The sequence below is a fragment of the Homalodisca vitripennis genome, chromosome 5, assembly GCF_021130785.1.
Source record: "Homalodisca vitripennis isolate AUS2020 chromosome 5, UT_GWSS_2.1, whole genome shotgun sequence".
NCBI classification, from domain to species: Eukaryota; Metazoa; Arthropoda; class Insecta; order Hemiptera; family Cicadellidae; genus Homalodisca; species Homalodisca vitripennis.
In genome coordinates, this window is record NC_060211.1 from 180,934,251 (window position 1) to 180,957,891 (window position 23,641).

Genomic DNA, 23,641 nt, shown 5'->3' on the forward strand with positions numbered 1-23,641 from the left:
GAAAATGAAAAAAAAAACATTTTTTTATTATATACGGTAAACATCCACATTTCTCAATCATACTTCACAGTAAGATTTGTCGTCAAGGTAAGTAAGCGATATCTGTAAAGAATAGTCATATATTGTTTAGACCATCTTTAGTATTGTTTATGTTGGTTTAGAAAAAAATTATATACATTTGTGAATAAATATATAAAATTAATACTTTGCTAAATTTTTCAGTCAAAAGAGTCTAACTAGGACCTGTTTTTAAAACACTGTCAAATAAATATCGCATGGTGAAGTTTGATAGAGTAATTTATGGACGCTCTGTAGACACAGATTTTCAGGGGGAACTAATACATCAAGCTGCGGAATAATACAGTATCTATCCATGTCACAATGGGTCGTTATCATATGGTGAAGTTTGATAGAGTAATTTATGGACGCTCTGTAGACACAGATTTTCAGGGGGAACTAATACATCAAGCTGCGGAATAATACAGTATCTATCCATGTCACAATGGGTCGTTATCATATGGTGAAGTTTGATAGAGTAAATTATGGACGCTCTGTAGACACAGATTTTCAGGGGGAACTGATACATCAAGCCGCGGAATAATACAGTATCTATCCATGTCACAATGGGTCGTTATCATATGGTGAAGTTTGATAGAGTAAATTATGGACGCTCTGTAGACACAGATTTTCAGGGGGAACTAATACATCAAGCTGCGGAATAATACAGTATCTATCCATGTCACAATGGGTCGTTATCATATGGTGAAGTTTGATAGAGTAAATTTATGGACGCTCTGTAGACACAGATTTTCAGGGGGAACTGATACATCAAGCCTGCGGAATAATACAGTATCTATCCATGTCACAATGGGTCGTTATCATATGGTGAAGTTTGATAGAGTAATTTATGGACGCTCTGTAGACACAGATTTTCAGGGGGAACTAATACATCAAGCCGCGGAATAATACAGTATCTATCCATGTCACAATGGGTCGTTATCATATGGTGAAGTTTGATAGAGTAAATTTATGGACGCTCTGTAGACACAGATTTTCAGGGGGAACTGATACATCAAGCCGCGGAATAATACAGTATCTATCCATGTCACAATGGGTCGTTATCATATGGTGAAGTTTGATAGAGTAATTTATGGACGCTCTGTAGACACAGATTTTCAGGGGGAACTGATACATCAAGCCGCGGAATAATACAGTATCTATCCATGTCACAATGGGTCGTTATCATATGGTGAAGTTTGATAGAGTAAATTATGGACGCTCTGTAGACACAGATTTTCAGGGGGAACTGATACATCAAGCTGCGGAATAATACAGTATCTATCCATGTCACAATGGGTCGTTATCATATGGTGAAGTTTGATAGAGTAAATTATGGACGCTCTGTAGACACAGATTTTCAGGGGGAACTAATACATCAAGCTGCGGAATAATACAGTATCTATCCATGTCACAATGGGTCGTTATCATATGGTGAAGTTTGATAGAGTAAATTATGGACGCTCTGTAGACACAGATTTTCAGGGGGAACTGATACATCAAGCTGCGGAATAATACAGTATCTATCCATGTCACAATGGGTCGTTATCATATGGTGAAGTTTGATAGAGTAAATTATGGACGCTCTGTAGACACAGATTTTCAGGGGGAACTGATACATCAAGCTGCGGAATAATACAGTATCTATCCATGTCACAATGGGTCGTTATCATATGGTGAAGTTTGATAGAGTAAATTATGGACGCTCTGTAGACACAGATTTTCAGGGGGAACTGATACATCAAGCTGCGGAATAATACAGTATCTATCCATGTCACAATGGGTCGTTATCATATGGTGAAGTTTGATAGAGTAAATTATGGACGCTCTGTAGACACAGATTTTCAGGGGGAACTAATACATCAAGCTGCGGAATAATACAGTATCTATCCATGTCACAATGGGTCGTTATCATATGGTGAAGTTTGATAGAGTAAATTATGGACGCTCTGTAGACACAGATTTTCAGGGGGAACTAATACATCAAGCTGCGGAATAATACAGTATCTATCCATGTCACAATGGGTCGTTATCATATGGTGAAGTTTGATAGAGTAAATTATGGACGCTCTGTAGACACAGATTTTCAGGGGGAACTGATACATCAACCTGCGGAATATAACAGGTATCTAACTCCCATGTCACAATGAGTCGTTATCATATTGGTGAAGTGTTGATAGAGTAAAACTATGGACGCTCTGTAGCACACATGATTTTCAGGGGTAAACTGATTGCATCAAGCTGCGGATTAATACAGTATCTATCCATGTCACAATGAGTCGTTATCATATGGTGGAAGTTTGATTAGAGTAAATTATGGACGCTCTGTAGACACAGATTTTCAGGGGGAACTAATACATAAAGCTGTGCGGAAATAATACAGTATCTATCCATGCCACAATGGGTCGTTATCATATGGTGATGTTTGATAGAGTAAATTATGGACCGCTCTGTAGACACAGATTTTCAGGGGGAACTGATACATCAAGCTGCGGAATAATACAGATATCTATCCATGTCACAATGAGTCGTTATCATATGGTGAAGATTGATAGAGTATAATTATGACGCTCTGTAGACACAGATTTTCAGAGGGGAACTGATACATCAAGCTGCGGATAATACAGTATCGTATCCATGTCACAATGAGGTCGTTATCATATGGTGAAGTTTGATAGAGTAAATATTATGGACGCTCTGTAGACACAGATTTTCAGGGGGAAACTAATACATCAAGCTGCGGAATAATACAGTATCTATCCATGCCACAATGGGTCGTTATCATATGGTGAAGTTTGATAGTGTAAAATTTATGGACGCTCTGTAGGACACAGATTTTCAGGGGGAAACTGATACATCAAGCTGCGGAATAATACAGTATCTATCCATGTCACAATGAGTCGTTATCATATGGGTGAAGTTTGATAGAGTAAATTATGGACAGCTCTGTAGACACCGATTTTCAGGGGGAACTAATACATCAAGCTGCGGAATAAAATACAGTATCTATCCATGTCACAATGAGGTCGTTATCATATGGTGAAAGTTTGATAGAGTAAATTTATGGACGCTCTGTAGACAACAGATTTTCAGGGGGAACTGATAAGCTCTGTAGGACATAAGATTTTTTTTTCAAACTGATACATCAAGCTGCGGAATAATACAGTATCTAATCCATGCCACAATGGGTCGTTATCATATGGTGAAGTTTGATAGAGTAAATTATGGACGCTCTGTAGAACACAGATTTTCAGGGGAACTAATACATTCAAGGCTGCGGAAATAATACAGTATCTATCCATGACACAATGGGTCGTTATCATATGGTGAAGTTTGATAGAGTAAAATTATGGACGCTCTGTAGACACAGATTTTCAGGGGAACTAATACATCAAGCTGCGGAATAATACAGTATTCTATCCATGTCATACAATGGGTCGTTCTTATATGGTGAAGTTTGATAGAGTAAAATTATGGACGTCTCTGTAGACACAGATTTTCAGGGGAACTAATACATCAAGAGCTGCGGAATAATACAGTATCTTTCCATGTCACAATGAGTCGTTATCATAGTGGTGAAGTTTGATAGAGTAAATTATGGACGCTCTGTAGACACAGATTTTCAGGGGGAACTGATACATCAAGCTGCGGAATAAATACAGTATCTATCCATGTCACAATGAGTCGTTATCATATGGTGAAGTTTGATAGAGTAAATTATGGACGCTCTGTAGGACACAGATTTTCCAGGGGAACTAATACATCAAGCTGCGGATTTAATACAGTATCTATCCATGTCACAATGAGTCGTTATCATATGAGTGATGTTTGATAGAGTAAAATTAATGTGGACGCTCTGTAGACACAGATTTTCAGGGGGAAACTAATACATCAAGCTGCAGGATTAAATACAGTTATCTATCCATGTCACAATGAGTACCGTTTATCATATGGTGAAAGTTTGATAGAGTAAATTATTGGACGCTCTGTTAGACACAGATTTTCAGGGGGATAAAAAAAAAATCTAAACTTTTTTTTTTAATACATCAAGCTGCGGAATAATACAGTATCTATCCATGCCACAATGGGTCGTTATCATATGGTGAAGTTTGATAGAGTAAAATTATGGACGCTCTGTAGACACAGATTTTTCAGAGGGGAACTATACATCAAGCTGGCGGATTAATTATACAGTATCTATCCATGTCCACAATGAGTCGTTATCATATGGTGGAAGTTTGATAGAGTTAATTATGGACGCCTCTGTAGACACAGATTTTCAGCGGGGAAAACTAATACATCAAGCTGCGGATTAATACAGTATCCTATCCATGTCACAATTGTGTCGTTATCATATGGTGAAGTTTGATAGAGTAGAGTAAATTATGGACGCTCTGTAGACACTGATTTTCAGGGGGAACTAATACATCAAGCTGCGGAATAATTACAGTATCTATCCTATGTCACAATGAGTCGTTTATCATATGGTGAAGTTTGATAGAGTAAATTATGGACGCTCTGTAGACACAGATTTTTTCAGGGGGAACTGATTACATCAAGCTGCGGAATAATACAGTATCTATCCAATGCCACAATGGTCGTTATCATATGGTGAAGTTTTGATAGAGTAAATTATGGACGCTCTGTAGACACAGATTTTTCAGGGGGGAACTAATACATCAAGCTGCGGAATAATACAGTATCCTAATCCATGTCACAATGGGTCGTTATCATATGGTGAAGTTTGATAGAGTAAAATTGTGGACGCTCTGTAGACACAGATTTTTCCAGGGGAACTAATACATCAAAGCTGCGGAATAATTACAGTATCTATCCATGTCACAATGGGTCGTTATTCATATGGTGAAGTTTGATAGAGTAAATTATGGACGCCTGTAGACACAAGATTTTCAGGGGAACTAATACATCAAGCTGCGGAATAATACAGTATCTATCCATGTCACAATGGGTCGTTATTCATATGGTGAAGTTTGATAGAGTAAATTATGGACGCTCTGTAGACACAGATTTTCAGGGGGAACTGGATACATCAAGCTGCGGAATAATACAGAATCTATCCATGATCACAATGAGTCGTTATCATATGGTGAAGTTTGAATAGAGTAAATTATGGACGCTCTGTAGACACAGATTTTCAGGGGGAACTGATACATCAAGCTGCGGAATAATACAGTATTCTATCCATGTCACAAATGAGTCCGTTATCATATGGTGAAGTTTGATAGAGTAAAATTATGGACGCTCTGTAGACCACAGGATTTTCAGGGGGAACTAATACATCAAGCTGCGGAATAATACAGTATCTATCCATGCCCCACAATGGGTCGTTATCATATGGTGAAGTTTGATAGAGTAAATTATCGACGCTATGTAGACACAGATTTTCAGGGGGAACTGATACATCAAGCTGCGGGAATAATACAGTATCTATCCAATGCCACAATGGGTCGTTATCATAATGGTGAAGTTTGATAGAGTAAATTATGGGACGCTCTGTAGACACAGATTTTCAGGGGGGGGAACTGATACATCAAGCTGCGGAATAATACAGTATCTATCCATGTCACAATGAGTCGTTATCATATGGTGAAGTTTGATAGAGTAATTATGGACGCTCTGTAGACACAGATTTTCAGGGGGAACTGATACATCAAGCTGCGGAATAATACAGTATCTATCCATGTCACAATGAGTCGTTATCATATGGTGAAGTTTGATAGAGTAAATTATGGACGCTCTGTAGACACAGATTTTCAGGGGGAACTAATACATCAAGCTGCGGAATAATACAGTATCTATCCATGCCACAATGGGTCGTTATCATATGGTGAAGTTTGAGTAGAGTAAATTATGGGACGCTCTGTAGATAGACACAGATTTTCAGGGGAACTAATACATCAAGCTGCGGAATAATACAGTATCTCTCCATGTCACAATGAGTTCGTTGTCATATGGTGAAGTTTTTGATAGAGTAAATTATGGACGCTCTGTAGACACAGATTTTCAGGGGAACTAATACATCAAGCTGCGGGAATAAAAACAGTATCTATCCATGTCACAATGAGTCGTTATCATATGGTGAAGTTTGATAGAGTAAATTATGGACGCTCTGTAGACACAGATTTTCAGGGGAACTGATACATCAAGCTGCGGAATAATACAGTATCTATCCATGTCACAATGGGTCGTTATCATATGGTGAAGTTTGATAGAGTAAATTATGGACGCTCTGTAGACACAGATTTTCAGGGGGAACTAATACATCAAGCTGCGGAATAATACAGTATCTATCCATGCCACAATGGGTCGTTACAGCAATTGACCAATCATTAATCATTAATGGTTGGGGAACTAACCTTATCTCGGGGCACGCAGTTACAGATGTGTGAGCAAGGCATATATTGCTACAGAATACAAATTAAACTTTTTCCGTTGAATGTATTGTATTATATTTTGTCACATTCAGCGCAGATGTCAGTGTAGAATTTTACGATGCGTTGGAGTCGAAAACGTCTAATCTTCATTTGTCATATCTACATCCCCACCGCTCGCCCCACCCCCCTCCAACACTCCCCTCCCCCTCGCTAACGAACTGTCGTTGTGCCGGAATTACACCCCGCGAGCAGACACTTCCACTGCCGAAACAAAGAACTCCGGAATGAGTTAACACGGCATCTGCAACAGAGCGATACAAAGAGGAATAAAATCAATACACTCCATGACAAAGCACCGAGGATACACAACCTCTTCTGTGACCTCTTTACAGGTCTTTGTTCTTGCAAGCGCTCTCTGCATTCATCGCTCGACCTCGTACCCTGGACTGATGGGTGCCCAGATGTAGTGATATAATAATAATAATATTAATATATTATATAAACTAATAATATCATGGAAAGTGGTGGTAATCCATGAGCTGAGAGCCAACATGCAACTTATAGACGCTCAACCAGGATTTTGTATCAATAGAAATTTTCTTACGTCACGCGGGGACGAAATGGAAAGGGTATCGAAAGGGTTAAGAATATAAAACAATATTTTCTCCAAAAATCGAATGTTTAATACACTTAGCACCAAATATCTGACACGCAAATTAAACTGAAATCAGATTTAACCAACCCTATTAAGACATAATATGTACTTTTTGACTGAAAGTCTTGTCTTTGGTTCGTACTCTGATACTGACATAACTATTTATGTCTGACGATTGCTTATGGGTGAATCGAACTAGGAATTCCACATGAGGAAATTGTTATTATTTGATATATTAATCGCTTTGATAACCCAATAACGAAGGCAGAAAAAAACGTTGGGTTCTAGACAACTGATACTTTCCCGTAGTGGACAGAGAGTAAGGCCCCATCATTTTGTTCCTTACAAAGTTCTTGATCCGCTTCTTTGTTGATAGCAATATCTCAGCAGTACATGTCAGTAATACTGAATTATTTAAATAATAATTGGTTACTTATAAATTAATTGAAAAATTGGGGCGGTCCGAACCCCCTTGCTGGTTACGATCTTGTGATAACCTCATATTTCGTTAGTAGATTTTTCAACAACCGAACTAATATTAATTTAGTCCTACGGTATTTACTTTATAAATATCTTGAAACCATTCCAGGTGCCAAACAACTGTTAGTAACAAAATGTTTTGGAAATGCTACAGACATTCCACAACACTTTTCGATTTTTCCCAAACTCATTAATACAAGATTTGTGATGTTTCTAAACTTTGAACGGCCGCCATATTGAAACGAAATCATGTACCGAGCTGACTACGAACTTATCCGAGATATTGCTAAGATCATTTTTTGTTCCAACTTCTTAGGTCTTTTTGGAACAGTCATCGTTGCCATAAACCGCACTATACTATAGCATGTAAGCTATATATATATGATCTTGTGAAGGTAGGCTCTGGGGAGGATGTTCGTTGAAGTGTGCAGAAAAGTTCGATAGGTGTGGGCATGAGAACAAAATTGAAATATGGTGATTTTTTTTATTAAAAATTTAACCGAAAACATCTACAGCATAGCGTAGATAAAAATATACACGATATAATAGGCATTGGATAGCTAATCCTCACGTTAGCTTCATGTAAACAGATGTAAAAGTCGATTATGTCAAGAAACGTAAAAACTAGCCCCCCCCCTCCTCCCACCAAACCCGCTTGGTACATCATTTATGACAATCCAATAAAACGTGTCATTTTATAGTTGAAAATGACCCGCATTTCTGTTGTGCTTGAGGTTGTATGAGAACAATAAAAATGTCCTGTTATTCCCGCCCAGTCTTAGCAATGCAATATATTTGTATTTTGGGACTAGTACTCTATCTTCACATATCGACATAGGTTCATTTTAAATTTACTTGGAATGTTAGATAAAAGATTTAACAACAGGGCTACCTAAGTCTTCTTTAGACTCCAACTATACTGTAAAATTTATTGAACATAAATAACTACCCATATTATATTAACATGTTTGTGTTTGGTCAGTTTTGATATGCATACGATTTTATAAGGTAAGGTATAAAATGTATTAATAAGAAGACGAGGACAATACATTCTTCTTCAAATTTTTATGATGCATGAATGAAGTAATACACGCAACTTTAAGAAAGATTGTTCATAAATAATCAAATCTTAGTCGAATTTTGAATCTTATAAAATTATAGAATTTTATTTTTATTGATTTTGACGTTATAATTACGAGCAATGCGGCTAAATTAATGAAATATCTGGCTAAGTTCAATTTAACGTCAAGCTAAATTAATTATATTTCAGGTTAAGATAAATTAAATATCAAGCTTGACCTTACATTAGGATCAAAGCATTACTATTCTTTAGAAACTCCGCTTTAGAAAAGTTATATAAAATGTATCTGAATTAATTTTCAATTATACTGTCTGTAATCTTCTACCCAAGTAATAATTAATGCATAGAGAGAGGCCGTATAGCGTCGGATGTTATTAAATGAGACCTGGGGCTGGAAACGATATTCATCATATTATTCAAATACAAGGTCCATTAAGCTTTGGAGCGAGTAAAAAGTTGTTATTCTCTCTTGACCTCGGACCAGTGTCTTCCCACTCCGCTCACGCTCTGTAGATAGATGTGGCTGCAGCGAGCGCAGCGATCGAGTTTTTGTGCCCGTGTCTGTCTGTCCCTGCAAGTGTATTGGGGTGAGAACAAACCAATACTCTAGCTACCCAACTGCAATACGAGCACCGGAAACAAACGCAACATTTCAAGTCAATCAGGGCGGCAGCCTTCCACAAAATAAATTTGATAATTCCCCTGAAAATGTATTTTTCGTAACCATTGTGTATCAAGTCAATTCGTGGAAACATCGACAATACTGGTATATAACGCAATTGTATATCGTTCTTCATAACCACCATTCAGCACCTGATATTAATCTATTTATTATAAGAATAAGAATGAAAAGTATACAGATGTATATAATACAACAATCATTATGACCAAATCTAACGGTATGAACAATCTTTTCTTACAAATTTAGGAATTAGGCTTATAAGATAACACCATTATAAACTTAAAATGTTAAAACGAAATGTTCTAAGAAGTACAGAAACTCATTAGGGCCATTATAAGTGTACAATGTGTACTATAATAAATTAGTTTCGCATTAGATAACCTATAAAGTTATAGTAATTTAATTTGAGACTGTAATGGTTATTTCCAGAAGCAACCTATAAGGGTTTCCTTTGTTCTCTTATAACTTTAGGGCAAGACAGTGAAGTAATACATTCTATTTCTAAGTAACACAGTTGTACTGTTTAATAAATGTACACACAATATTTGCTTTCACTTTACCTGATGAAGTGCTCGCTAATTTATTTTAATCGGCGTTAGTGTAGCGTGAAAATATTAATATTATAATGTAAACTGCAAGACAAACCGCTGTTGCCAGGCAAGCCGGGCAGAGCCTAGCCGGTGAGAGCCGAGCGCTACGATTGGCGGAACCGCAGCCAATAGCAGAGCCGCTTCTACAATCAGCTGTTCGGGTCAGGTCGTCGTTGTTCCGCTGTCAGTCGGATCGGAGCCGGCGGCCTGGAAACGTTGTTAATTCCGCCGGACCGAAATGCCGGTTCATGGTTCTCGTGGACTCGCGAAATTTGACAAATAAACTGACTCTGCACACCCCGCATCACTACGTTACGCGCCGCGTCTTCTGCGGTTTTCGCCGGCCAGTGAAAACCATGATGAAAGACATCGAACACTTTTTAGAGGACTCGCCGCACCGCGACATAAAACTAAACGAAGTGTTTAACAAAATTACCGACATAATTCAACAACAAGCGGTCGTCACGCCGGATAAACAGAAAATGTCGTGCGAAGTGATCGAAACCATTTTGCCCGACAAGAGCTGTATAGCCTCGAACCAAGGTAGGCGCTAAATACGGGTATGCATGTTCTCTCATAAGCTGTGAATAATAAAATAAACCACTTCTTATAGCTTCCCTATCATTCCTATACCCAAACTCTTTCACCTGAGATACGTAAGTATAATGAGTATAATGTACAGTTTATATGTGTTAGTATTAATTAGATGTAGCGCTTGAATTTCAGAATTCGGAAGTGTCATTAAATTTTATTTTCAGTATTAAAAACTAAAAAAAACATTGATTTAAAAAACGTGAATATTTTATTATTACAATAAACTTATTTTTGTGGCCATAACATTACAAAATTATAGTTCCTAAAATATTTTCGAATAAAATAAGATTCAAAACGTTAAAGTGGAAGCACTGTCTCAAACAAAGACAATTGACAAATTGATATCTTGAAGTAACTAACTAACTAAACATTAAAATGAAAACAGAACAAGAGCCAACTATAGTACAGTCTTGTATAACTTTGTGTCGGATCCTAATAGAATTATATAATTAGGAAAATCAATGAGAGGATTGAAAATAGGTAGAGGTGAATGAACACAAAGAGAAATGGCGCTTGCGCTGAAGGGATGTATTGAACGATTTTCCCTGCTCAGCTGGCTAGTCATTGTCAAGGCCTTTAGCGCCACCCCTGCACGCCGCCGCCGACATTGCGTTCCGTACCGCATCTGCTTCAAATAATTAATTCTCAGGTAGGGGCGAAAATGCATCTGCCACCCCTGCGTGTACACGTACATCTGCGACCGGCTATGGAATTATTTTATTATTCTAAATTTTAACGGCCAAAATGCTAGAATATTTTTTGACACCTTTATCAACAAACTGCCTTTGTTACAAATTATAATGTAAAATTTAGTCGTAATAAATTATTACTGAAATTTGCGGCATATTTCACTTTTGCTGGAATAAATAAAATAATTTTAATCCCAATATCCTACTAAGATAGAGCTTGAAATAATTACTGTATGTTCTCTTTTAAATTTTTTAAACTTCGTAAAAAGAATATTTTTTATATTCTTCGGTAGAATCTATTTGAACTGCTCTGCTGTGTTTCGGTTTTGTTCAATAATAGCGTACAATGGGTAAACCCGAGGAACAACAAATAGGCTATTGTATTGTAATGTGCGAAACTCGACAAATTAGTCGTCTTTGTTCTCTCATGGGATTATGGGAACAATTGTTTGAGTTGTTATTAATTATTTGAAACAAATTAATCAAATTGAAGGAAAATACTCTTCGTGTTGGAAAATACGATTTACTTCAAAACTAGCATTATGAAATATTTCGCAACAATTTTAAATTTATTATCAAAGATAGTTGGACAGTGAATGCTGTATTTTCCTTTATTGAAATAAAATTTAACAATTAAAAAAAATCTATAACACACAAATTGTGTTTGAAAATTGTAGGTTTGTGTTTATTCGTGTATATTTAATTATGTTTCTTAAGTGTTGTTACTAACAAATACGGCATGGAGAATTTATTCTTCGTGAAAAATAAATCTATCGATGGAAATGTTATTTCATAATTTTTCATCGTATTTTCTATCGTTCGCGAGTTAAGAGACATACAGAAAATAATCTAAAAGCGTCATATTGTGATCACACTTGGCCACTACACGTGAACATAAGTGCTCTAAGTGTACAAGCGTACAACGTGAACGGGGCATGAACATCAACCACTCTGCCACTTATTGCTGACAATTGGCCCCACTTGAAAGAATGAAATTGCGCCTTGGCCGTGTGCCATTTGTTACTTACAATCGTCCATTATATGACAGGAAGCTCCAATCATTTCTATTTAGGCGGTTATTTTTAGAGAGGCACTCCTCTCTTTGTTTTTAAGTCCACACCTCCAGCCAGAGACACTCCTGGTGGTCGATCTTAGTTTACCTTCGGTTAAGTGTCGCCATCGCGATGTTAAGTAAGATGAGGACTGTTTAGACAGGGTGTTCGAGAATTGTGCAGTCAAATTTCGTTAGCATATTTACTACTGTACCTCAAACACTTCAGGTGATGTTGGTCTATTTGTGAATTCACCTCCTGAACGATTTTAGTCACAATATGTTTTTGTACGAATATTTTGTCAAATTAAGGGTTATTGTCGTAAATTATTGGCATCATTTTCAAAATCGTGGCAATTAAAAACAATATATTGGTTAATTTCGCAAATATCAAAATAGAACCAAGAATTCAAATTTTTGAACGAACTCATTTTTAGGAGCCTGGGTTAAAGTATGAACTGAGTAACTGGCGTGGAATTACATTTTATTCCCTTTTAGTTCTAAAAGTTTAGAGATTTAGTATATAGAATCCAAGTATATCTAACCAGTAAAATACATTGTCTACAATTAGCCTTTGATTCAAACAAATAAGCCTAAGGTATGAGACTGTTTGTTCTTTGTGAGGCATTTTTTTGTGTCCCTTGAAACTATGTTTGTATTTAACACGATTTTAGTAATTTTTTACAGCAAAGTTTGAAGAAGTCTTTGCCATTTTTTAAGTCCTGAATATATTTCTGGTTTTCCTCATGTAAGAGTAACAACTGTAACAAATTACAATTCTGTAACTCATCTACCGTGAATAATGAGTTTGTTGCGACTAGAATAAGGACATTCGTTCTTTATTTGCTTGTTTTCTTTAAAAGTATCAATTAATACAGTATTTACAAGTGTGGTCTTTATATTATAATTATTTATTTACAGATAGAAGTGCTCAAAGTTTTCCACCGCGCTCTTCCTTTGTTCATTATCCTGTGTGATTTGTCGTTGTCAATTCCTACTGTAGAAGGCTTCCTGCGTTTTTTTCAGCAAACAAAAGTCGCCAACGCTGCTGGGTCTGCCTTTGTGTTTTGTGCCCGGTTCGGTCACACGGCCCTGTTAGTTTGCTTTCCTCCATCACGTCATGGAGGGTAGCAAAGCACCCCATTGCTGACAGAGTGGTTGGTTTCATTTATGTCGGATCACTCAATTTCACAACAAAGCTCCCCCTCCCCTCCCCTCACCAGTGCTCGCGAGCCGGCCGGCTTGGCAACCGAGCGGCAGGGCACGTAGGCCACCGCGGTGGTGGGGGAAGTGGTGGGGAGGCGACCGGTATCTTTGTTCCCAGCTGATTCCTTCCTTGCGTCAGTTTTTCGCCGGCAACCGCAGGGATCAGATGTGTGATACGTAGTCGGTGGTAAAACTCAACGGTCGTTGATGTCCGAATTCTCACCGGATTCAAAGCATTATCTGTGATATTTTTGTGAATTTCGTTAGTTAGCACATATATTTTAATCGTCGCCATGGAAGTTTTACCTTGTCCTGTCAGCGTAGATTTCTCGAATAACTACAACAGAGGTAAGGATCGTCGATTTCTAAAATTATTTTTTATGTGGTCGGATTCTAAACTTTTTTTATTAAAAAAATTTAATCCGGTAATGACACAAAAATAATATCAGCTGGTTTCGCATTATAGTCGTTTTTTTCTATTTCAGATCCAATAAATATAATTCTTGGAAAAATAACTAAATCGTAAACTATGAGACAAATAAATCGCAACTTCTCGTTTCTATATCCCAAATAAGAAATATTTCAATTTTTTTCATATAATGAAGGTTTATACAGAGGGCGAAAATAATACACGGGTGTACCGGCTTTCTCTTCAAAGAGATAACCTCAACTTTTTAAAACAACTTCAGCATCTCTAGAACATTTATTATCAATAACTGAATGTAATTATTTATAAGTTAGTTTTGGGTTTTTACTTCATTATTAATCTTTAAATAGACCCAATTAATTATAACACTTTGTATACTTTTGGTTTTTATTCACATACGGAATTGTATAAGTAATGAATAATATACTATATATTTTCAAAGTTCATCGAGTTTTCATTTTTATATAAAATTAAAAATTAATATCAGCTTGATACTTTGTTTTATAATGGACTAACATCATATGTTAACTTTACTGAGATAATACTGTTAATGACAGATTGTAACCAATATATCAATTGAATAACAAATTTGTATTACTTGTTTTAAATAATTTAATTTGTAATTAAAGTTTAATATAATTGTTGAAGTGTTAATTAAATACAAATTTAAGAAAATATATTCGTTTAAACCTGAATGAAGGAGATAAGTGTACTGTTTTACTTATAAAAAAAACATCAGGGCTTATTTAGCAAGTCAAAAAATGTTTGTGATAAAAAAATTCTTATTTGAAGAGCCACTTTTATATTGTTAATAAATCAGAATTATTTTAATTGGTATTCTTTAAAATGTATATTTATTCAATTCCATGTATGACTAATTTTTAGTGAAGATTGAAATATTTAACTCAAAAGCTACTCCTATGCCTAGACTATAATAGAGTTGGTCATGTTTCAGGGTTGGTAGCTGAAGACCTAGAAGATAGTGCAGCTTGTCAAGCCCTAGCTATCCGGCTGGAAGAACAACTAAGGGCAGCAAAGACAGCCCAGCTCGCTTGTGGCGAAGTGTTGTTGCCTGCAGATCTTCTGCCGAGAGCAGCGAGTGATATTCTTCAGATGGCAGAGAATGAACCTTGTGGCCTAAGGTAAAATTGCACTCAATATGTCTTTAAGATCTGTTTTTATTAAGTATAAAATTGCAGCAAATACATAGCTTACCAGTATATTTTTCTGAAAACTCCTTCAATGATTTTTAATTCTTTCTAAATTCTTTTTAGGCTTATCAAAAGATATTTCATAAAAAAATTATAACAATTGATTACTTGAATATTCGATTTAAATAGTAAATTTTCAACCTGAATTTTACAGAAGTTTTATTAATTTCAACATTTATATTATTTGTAATTCAAGTGTTCTAATTTCTGTGGTTATTTTTGTGCAGGGGCTGTACGCTTTACGTGAACTTCGAGTCAGAGCAGGAGTGCCGTAAGATAGGAACCATCAAATGTGACCCGAACACAGTGTCCACCTTCGAGCTGTTCTTGACGCTTCGTCGGGACGCAAGGAGCACATGGACTTCTCTCATTCCACAGTTCATCAAGAACTTCACCAAAGGAGGGACCATCATGATCAGCCCAGGGTTCCAGCTGGAGAAGAAGAAGCTGTACCGGTCGTTTGTCCCGCAGGAGTAGATCGCCTTCGCAGAGTCGACGAGAGCCAAGACTGATTCGGGGTGCACCATTCGCATTGTGATCTTATGACTTTTAACAAATTCGTGGTTTGCGTTCATCGTGTTGTGAGCTTACGGTGTTGTAATCTACGCGACTAACTCGTCATTTGCAATTTTCTTTTAGTCATTATTAATTAATTAGATATATATTATTATAGTCTATTGAATTTTACACGAGTATTTAAAAAATCGTATATGAAATATCCAAATGAAAAGTTTATTTTATCGACCACAAATATTTAGTTGTAGATACATAGATATATTTATGTAAATAAATATACAAATTATTTAGTTATTGTTACTTTATAAAAGTTCTTTCTCGATTGTCAAATGATGTTTGCGTACGATTCTTGATAGTACAAGTCGCGAGTCGGCGAACCATATCACCGCAAGCTTTGTTTTACGTAGTTTAGTTAACCTAATAATATCGATATGTGATCATATAAATTTAGTGATGAACGATATATTTTGCATTGATACAAATTAGTATTTTATTATTGTATTTAAAGTTATTGTGTTGATTTTTAAATGACTTCTAAATGTTAGACGAAGTCCTGTGATCCCATGTGTTAAGAGGAGTTAAGCAGCTTTAAGAGTTTTTGTCTTTCATGTTGATTGTGAGTCCGGAGTCTTACTCGAGTTTTTTACTACAAACCCTGCAATAAATGATTTTCACCGATGTTTTGTTTTAAAATTCGTTTCGCAAACAATGTTTTAGTGATTATTGTACCTTACTGTAATGTAACCTGTCTCTGGATGTAATTTTACTGTGTAGATTTCTTTCAAAAATTTGTTGTATGTACCGTACCATACCGTATCGTAAGACTCGAGTAGTATGAATTGATGGTTTAGTTGTGAGCATGAACCGAATGTAAGCATTACTTAATGTAAAGAATCTGATCTCAACAGTTCCGGAGCAGTTAGTCCCTGTCCGGAGTCAGTATTCATCATCATCATCATGTCTTCTCCCGCCCTCACTCGACATTGTATGTATGTGTACACTGAGTATATGCGTGTTGAACATTTTTGTACTTTTTGTTATGGAGATCTACTTTAAAAAGAGATATTTAAAACCAATAAAAAGAATTAAAATTCTTTAAATTTTGTAGTACATTCTTAACCTCCTATTATTCCTTTAGGCATAGGCTATTGTAGAGTAATAGTGTTGTTTTATTGGGTTTTCAAAAAGTGCTTCAAAAATAAATTCTTGAGTTTTTATTAAATTGTTTAAAATTGGTATTTTTAAATATGAGTTAGATTGAAATAATTGTATATTTTTCAGAGCAATTTTATATCTTTTATTATGTTGGTACTTAAAGATAAAATCTAGATCCTTAATAGTTGATTGATACTTGAAAACTAATGTTAAATCTATAAAAAAAATAATATCTTTTATAAATGTTTTTTTGGAGAAACAAATTCATTATTATAAGTAAAACAAATGATGCTACACAAAAAATAGTGTTGTAAAATGTAATGATTATATAAAAATTGTGCAAAAGCAGAAAAAGAAGATGGTGCTGAATTTGGGCATCTTCAATATTTAATTCCATGTCGTCAATTAGGGAAAATCTAATTCAATGCCAACCAATATGAAGTAAAGGCCAAATGGTGTAGCTGGAAATACATATCTTTTTCTCTGTAATATATTCATTAAAAAATCATATTAAAATGGTGTTTTTTGCAGTAGTTACATTCATGCATAAAACAATGGTCTGAGTTTTACTCCACTAGAACACTTTTTTACTTCAACACTTTTTACACCTTTGTTTGGTTGGTGGTAGAATAACATAATGGGAGAGTTTCATTAAAAAATTTATTAGTAAGCAGCCACCCACTGCATTTAAATTACTTGTATTGTTGAATAAAATAAAATAATATGTTCAGATTTTTTCTAAATAAGCAATAAAATATTGAAAAACTAATTTGTTAGGATATTTTTTTTAAATTGAAAATTAGATGTCTCCCATGATTTTATGACTAAAAATAATTTGTCTAGACACTAAATAAGTGTCTAAAATTATCATTGGCCCTTAATAAGACATCCAGGGTAAATTTGTATTTCAATTGAAAAGTTGGTTTTTAATTATGAATGTGTTACAATACTTGAAACATTACACCTAGAAAAAAAAGTATAAGCATATATAAAAACCTGCCATAGCAAAACAACTAAGAGCTTTGTCCCATATTACCAATGTTAAAAATCTGATACTCCCGATTTTATTGTTGTAGAATTAAGAACAAAGTCTTATTTTAAAAGCATTTATATCCATCAAAATTCTGAAGTGTAACCTGAAAAGTATATTTTTTATATTTAAACGATAAAGTAAAATGAATTTCAGATTTGGTTTTGAATAACCAATAACAATATTGAAGGACTAAAAAGCATTTGGAAGTGTATTTGAGACATTTTAATGCTGACTACAAAAAAGTGTAGGCTTACTAGTGTTCTTACAGAGCTAAAATCAAGATAACCGCCAGAACAAGCCTTGGATAATAATGTGACTAAGTTTCCACCTTCCATTGTGACCTTGAAAGTGACACGTTCCAACAGCTGATTCACAAACCTTACTAACTACCAGCTGTGATTCATCAATCTATGTATTGGAATATTTTATTTCCATGAAAAACTATAGGACATGAGTAAACAGCGTAAATGTGACGTGTTAAAACAGTAGAATCAGGACCGTAGCCAGAAATTTCTTCTAGTTAGGAGGGGTCTCTGGAGAGAAAACTAAATTAAATGCCATTTTATGCTACTCTAATACTTAAATGAAGTGAACTTAGTGCTTACAGCCGGATGGTAATTGCGGTCATTTTAAATAATGAGAATAAAAACGAGTTATGAATTATAATCCTATACCAAATTTGACTGTTGCCACAGAAATAATCCTTTTCTCGCTGTTTTGATGGTTAATAGTAAAAGCTGAAGTAGGTTATGAAACAAGCCGCAAATGTCATTATGAAGTGTTACTGAACAAATTACGTTTTTCAACATGTAGCGAATGTATTTCTTCTGAACTTGTAAGGCATGTAATATTACCGTGCCAAAATACTCAATGTAATACAATGTTCTATTAGTGTGTACGAAGAATTGAGGAGTTAAACATGCCTAAAGAGTAAAATTCGCGAGCTTTTGAGGAAGACAATGATTATGGCCAGTACAATTAGTTATCCTCTAATTTATACTTTGTAGGGAATAAGTTTTTTTGTAGCAATTTCCTTTCATACAAACAATATGGTACTCTCAAGCCGGTGTTAAAGCGATGGAACCTGGGGCCTAAGTTATTGGTTCCAGATTATTCTAAATGCACCCCCCCCCCCCCAAGCAACTACTGGTAGCTAATATTTATTCTACACAGACTGTTATTCTTTGAATTCTTGAGAAAAATGATAGTTTTTAGATTTGTATTCAAAGTTGAAAAGTTTTAATCGCCACTATTATGAAAATCCTATCCTTCGTAATATTACTTTCAGTAACTGGCCTTGTTATAATAAAAATTTGAGCCAAATTTGGTATAATTTAATTTATTAGTTTTTAAGATATAATTTTTTTGCAACAACACATATAGACAGACAGATGGGAAACTAAGCATCGGAGACCCATGTTCATATTATGGTGAAATATGTTTGTCTTGACCTGAGCAATAACGTGGTGTACCTTTGTCCAGAGAGTTACGGGACACTCTGTAATATGCCGTTTTATGCTACTCTAATACTTGAAAGAAACCTGCAAAATGTTTTATATATATATATATATATATATATATACACACACACAACAATACATGTAGTTCTCTTATTACATATATTTTTAATTACATAAAAAAACAAAAAATTCGTTAAATTGCCTGAATCCTAAGGCCTACTATAGACTTTTTACATTAGAGTAAGACCACACCACTAACCCAATAACAGCTTTGAACTATAAAAACTATAATTTTATATTAGTATTTACAAAATCGAATACAGACCTTGTTAAGCTGTAGTGTGTGCGACAAGTCCAAAAGTAAAAGAGACCCATACAATGATACATTTATTGTACAACCCCCCCCCCCCCCCCAACCAGACAATACGGAGTCGTGTCCACTACCCTTCATTACGAAACAGGACTTCACTGAAGCTTATATACCCTGACCGTAAAACAGCAACCCCTGAAGGGTTTATAGATCCCTTACACACACGCGAAAACAGCTGACCGCCCCATCCCTTTCTACCATCTTATGAGTTACCAGTGATACCTTGGCGTACAGAAACTTAATTTTGTAATAGATTGATTTAGTTTTATGAAATACAGTAGCTCTGTGAAAAATTGAGAAAGTAAAATTAAACGCCACATGTTAAAGTATGTTGGATTTATTATTGTCCCATTAAAAGGGGACAGGGACGTCCATATCTCGCCCATGTTAATTTGGTAATATTTAGGTACATTTAAAAAGCAAACTAAAAGTGCTATGACTTTGAAACTTTTTGTAGTATAAATACACATTGTTCTAAGTAATTTGATGAAGTATTATTTTAATTTTTCAAAAAATAAAATAAATAATAAATTTTTTTTAATGTTAATATTTTTTACATATTTTTGGTTTGATAATAAAAATACCAAACAAGATATTGGAGTTTTCTTCATCATTTTGTTGCCTGAAGTATTCTTAACAAGCTGTAAAAAATTCAGATGAATCCATTTATATTTGGCTGAGAAAAGTGTACCTAACCCCTATAAAAATAGGTATTCGGAAAAAGAACAAAACGTCACGACTATACCTTATAATATGTTAAATGACAATGTAGACTTACATTAAAATGCTCCAGGGGCATAGGATGGGTTATCTGCCTCTTCATCATCTTCTAGCTTCCTTTTATTATTTCTTCTATTTTATTAATTATTTATTTTATTTATTTATTTTATTTATTATTTATTTATTTGATTTATTATTTATTTATTTTTATTAATTATTATTATTTTTATTCTTTCCTTTTATTAAACTTTTTTATCCTAGGCATTGTACTTTAGTATTATCTATACAGAAAATAAACAACAACACAAAACAAACTTCACAGTCACTAACCAAACTTAGTGTCAGAACGAAAGGAATAGACAAAATAATAACCAATCTACAATGAAACACAGCTGACTTCTGCTAGGAAACAAAACCATAGAAACCTAAAGTAACTAGATCATAGATGTTCAAAAAATAATAGGTTATAAAACATCACATATGTATACCCGATACAAAACTTGTTTTACTGGATCGTTGACTACATTAGTTGATAATAATTCGACGAAAAATTAGTGTAACGTTTCATTTATTTTTTTTTTTAATTATATATATAAAGTAAATATGCTTGTGTGTGGTATCAAAATGTTCAGAATTAAACGGAGTATTTTACTAAATAAAAATGTGAACAAGTGAAAAAAATAATATTTTTTGACGTCCCTGTCCCCTTAAAATGTTATTATTGTTTATTATAACAATAATAAACAATAATGGATTTAGTATTGTCCCATTAAAATGTTATTATTGTTTATACTATTTCATAATCAATCGTATTATTTGTGTGTGATCAAATTAACTGAATCAAAATTCAACGCAAATCGGAAACACTCATTTTTAATCTCAGTAAGATTGATTTCAACAATGCTCTGACTTTTCCACTTCTCCGTAACATGTGTGAATGAATTGTAGGGAAAATATAGCAGGATATTTAGCTTCCTCTTCAATTTGTTGAAAACATGCAAAAATGAGAAACTCCTACACGCGAATGAGGAATAGACTTTATGATACGATAAGAAGGGGTATATTGGTTATGACACATAGTGTACTCGTTCTATTCGATAGTACCATTGGGGTCAGAGAACCAAGCAAAAACATCGCCAAAAATCCTTTCGAAAGTTGGAACTGGTAGATGATTGGCGCTCTCGAGCCATTAATCTTGGTCGAGCGAAGTAGACGACATAACTTCTGGTTAGTGCATTTAACCTGACAGGTCTAGTTATATATAAATGGCCTTCAACGGGCCCGTACCGCGTTGCTTGCTCTTCTTTAGTTTCTTGCCGAATGAAGAATTCACCTTCCATGATAAAGCACAACTATAATTATACAAAGTAATGAAAACTTACATGAGTTTGACTTACTTAGCCTGATTGTAAACATTAGCAGGGAAGTCAGATAGGGCAGTAAAAAATTTCAGAGATGAAATTGTTATGGTTCTTAAACTACTAAGAAACTTTTATCTTTCCCTAAATATTTATTGGTATTTGAAATTTTTGAAAAGTGTCACCAAGGGAACTGAATTTCCCAAATCAAACAACGAATTTTTTCAGAATTTCCTGTCCTTCCGGAAAGACATTTCGATCTTACATTAGAAACAAATTTAAGAGATGAAATTGTAATGGTTCTTAAACTATTAAGAAATGTTAATCTTTCCCTAAATATTTGTTGGTATTTTAAATGTTTCAGAAGTGTCACCAAGGGGACTAAATCTCCCAAACTGAACAACGCAAATTTCTTTTCAGAATTGTTCTGTCCTTCTGGGGACAAGTTTCGATCTTACTTTATGAAAGAAATGGATTTACGATACTCCTGCAGAAAAGCCCTTATCGATGCGGTTTGCCCTTGACATAAGAGTGGAAGACGCGGCCGGTACTGTGCCTTGTAGGGCTACTTAGTCACCTTGAAGCCCAGAGGAGAACCTTCACCCAGTCATTGGGAACTGGCCGGCCCTGGATCCCAGCAGCGTGCGCCCTTTGGGGCTCCGGCACTCGTGCACGAAACCTTTCAAGGGCATCTCCGTAGTGTTGGCCTTAGGGGCCCATGGCGCGGGGCTATTTGGAGATTTAACGTCGACCCAATTTTGACAGTCATTGAGGCACTCACAAATATACGTCATCATGGATCATTACCTCGTGTTCTTGGGTTATCCTGAGCGACAGCTCTGTGTATTTCAATAGGTGGAGCAAGTTGACCACCAAACTTGCAAAAAATAAGTGTGAAATTGCCATAATCCTACGTGTGAACAGAAAGTACTAAAAAAAATTGTAGCCGAGAGTCAATTTGTATGGTTAAATGTAAAAGGTGAGTGTTCTTGAAATTGATAGAATCTCTCTTAAGAAATAAATGTATCATCATCAGCTACGCTAGCTGTGGTGGTGGTCGAAATTGAAGAGTATGAAAAGGGATAAATCATCAAACTATGATAGGTTTTTCGACCTCCCCCAAACTAGCGTGGCTAATGATTAGTTTCCGTCTTAAGTGAAATTCTTTCTCGATTTCAGGAAAAACCAAGGTTCTAATTTGCAATGCAATACAAATTGACTCTAGGCTTCTGGTTGATAAAGACAAAAAGTGATTGTGAATACTTTGTGAGTAGTCTGTGATAATACCATTACTCATTCTTCTATAATAAATCTTTCTCTCTTATTTCTATGATTATCCAACTAATGTTTTTGTTGTTTCCGAAAATGGAAAAATGACTAGTTACCAGACAAACCTTTGTTATCATGAGACATCTAGAATTTATTAATCGCCAATACAAATATCAGTATATCCATAATTCTGAACTCGAATATGGAAATTCCTATTCTCCTTGCAAATTGGACGATAAATTAATGGAATGATTTAGGACCGATCTGAGTTTCTTATCTTTACATGAATAGATAATTAATGACACAGCCTATCTGAATTACTAACAAGGCTACACCTATTCTCCTTTCGCAACCCACCTCACTGCTGCTTCGTGGCTTTCTGTTTAATACTGTACCTCGCTCGACAAGTCGTCGCGTCGCCTCTCGACTACGTAGCGATGCTATTTCGCACGTAGGCTGTTCCAAAAATATCCCCGCATGGTGTCATATCCCTATCGCTAAAGCAACAGCAATAATCTGCCGTTCTGTTTACTTCACTGATACAGATATTGAGATAACCTAAAGGTTCTAAGATAACCTCAAATCTATATTTAGGTTTGTACTAAGTGAACCAAGTTTACGAAACTGGATAGTTTTGTAATC

The 23,641-nt window shown here is 35.2% G+C and overlaps 1 protein-coding gene across 1 annotated transcript; it reads left to right on the plus strand.

Annotated features, from left to right (window-relative positions):
- Positions 1-13,601: 13,601 nt before the first annotated feature.
- LOC124363262 (protein charybde-like) lies at positions 13,602-16,734 on the plus strand. Its single transcript, XM_046818469.1, has 3 exons — positions 13,602-13,828; positions 14,863-15,049; positions 15,346-16,734. The coding sequence occupies exons 1-3, from the start codon at positions 13,774-13,776 to the stop codon at positions 15,593-15,595; spliced, it is 492 nt and encodes a 163-aa protein (XP_046674425.1). The 5' UTR covers positions 13,602-13,773; the 3' UTR covers positions 15,596-16,734.
- Positions 16,735-23,641: the final 6,907 nt, after the last annotated feature.

Coding starts and splice junctions, on each gene's coding strand:
- LOC124363262 (XM_046818469.1), top strand. CDS start 13,774: ATGGAAGTTTTACCTTGTCCTGTCAGCGTAGATTTCTCGAATAACTAC. Junction 13,829..14,862: donor CTCGAATAACTACAACAGAG/GTAAGGATCGTC, acceptor GTCATGTTTCAG/GGTTGGTAGCTGAAGACCTA. Junction 15,050..15,345: donor AATGAACCTTGTGGCCTAAG/GTAAAATTGCAC, acceptor ATTTTTGTGCAG/GGGCTGTACGCTTTACGTGA.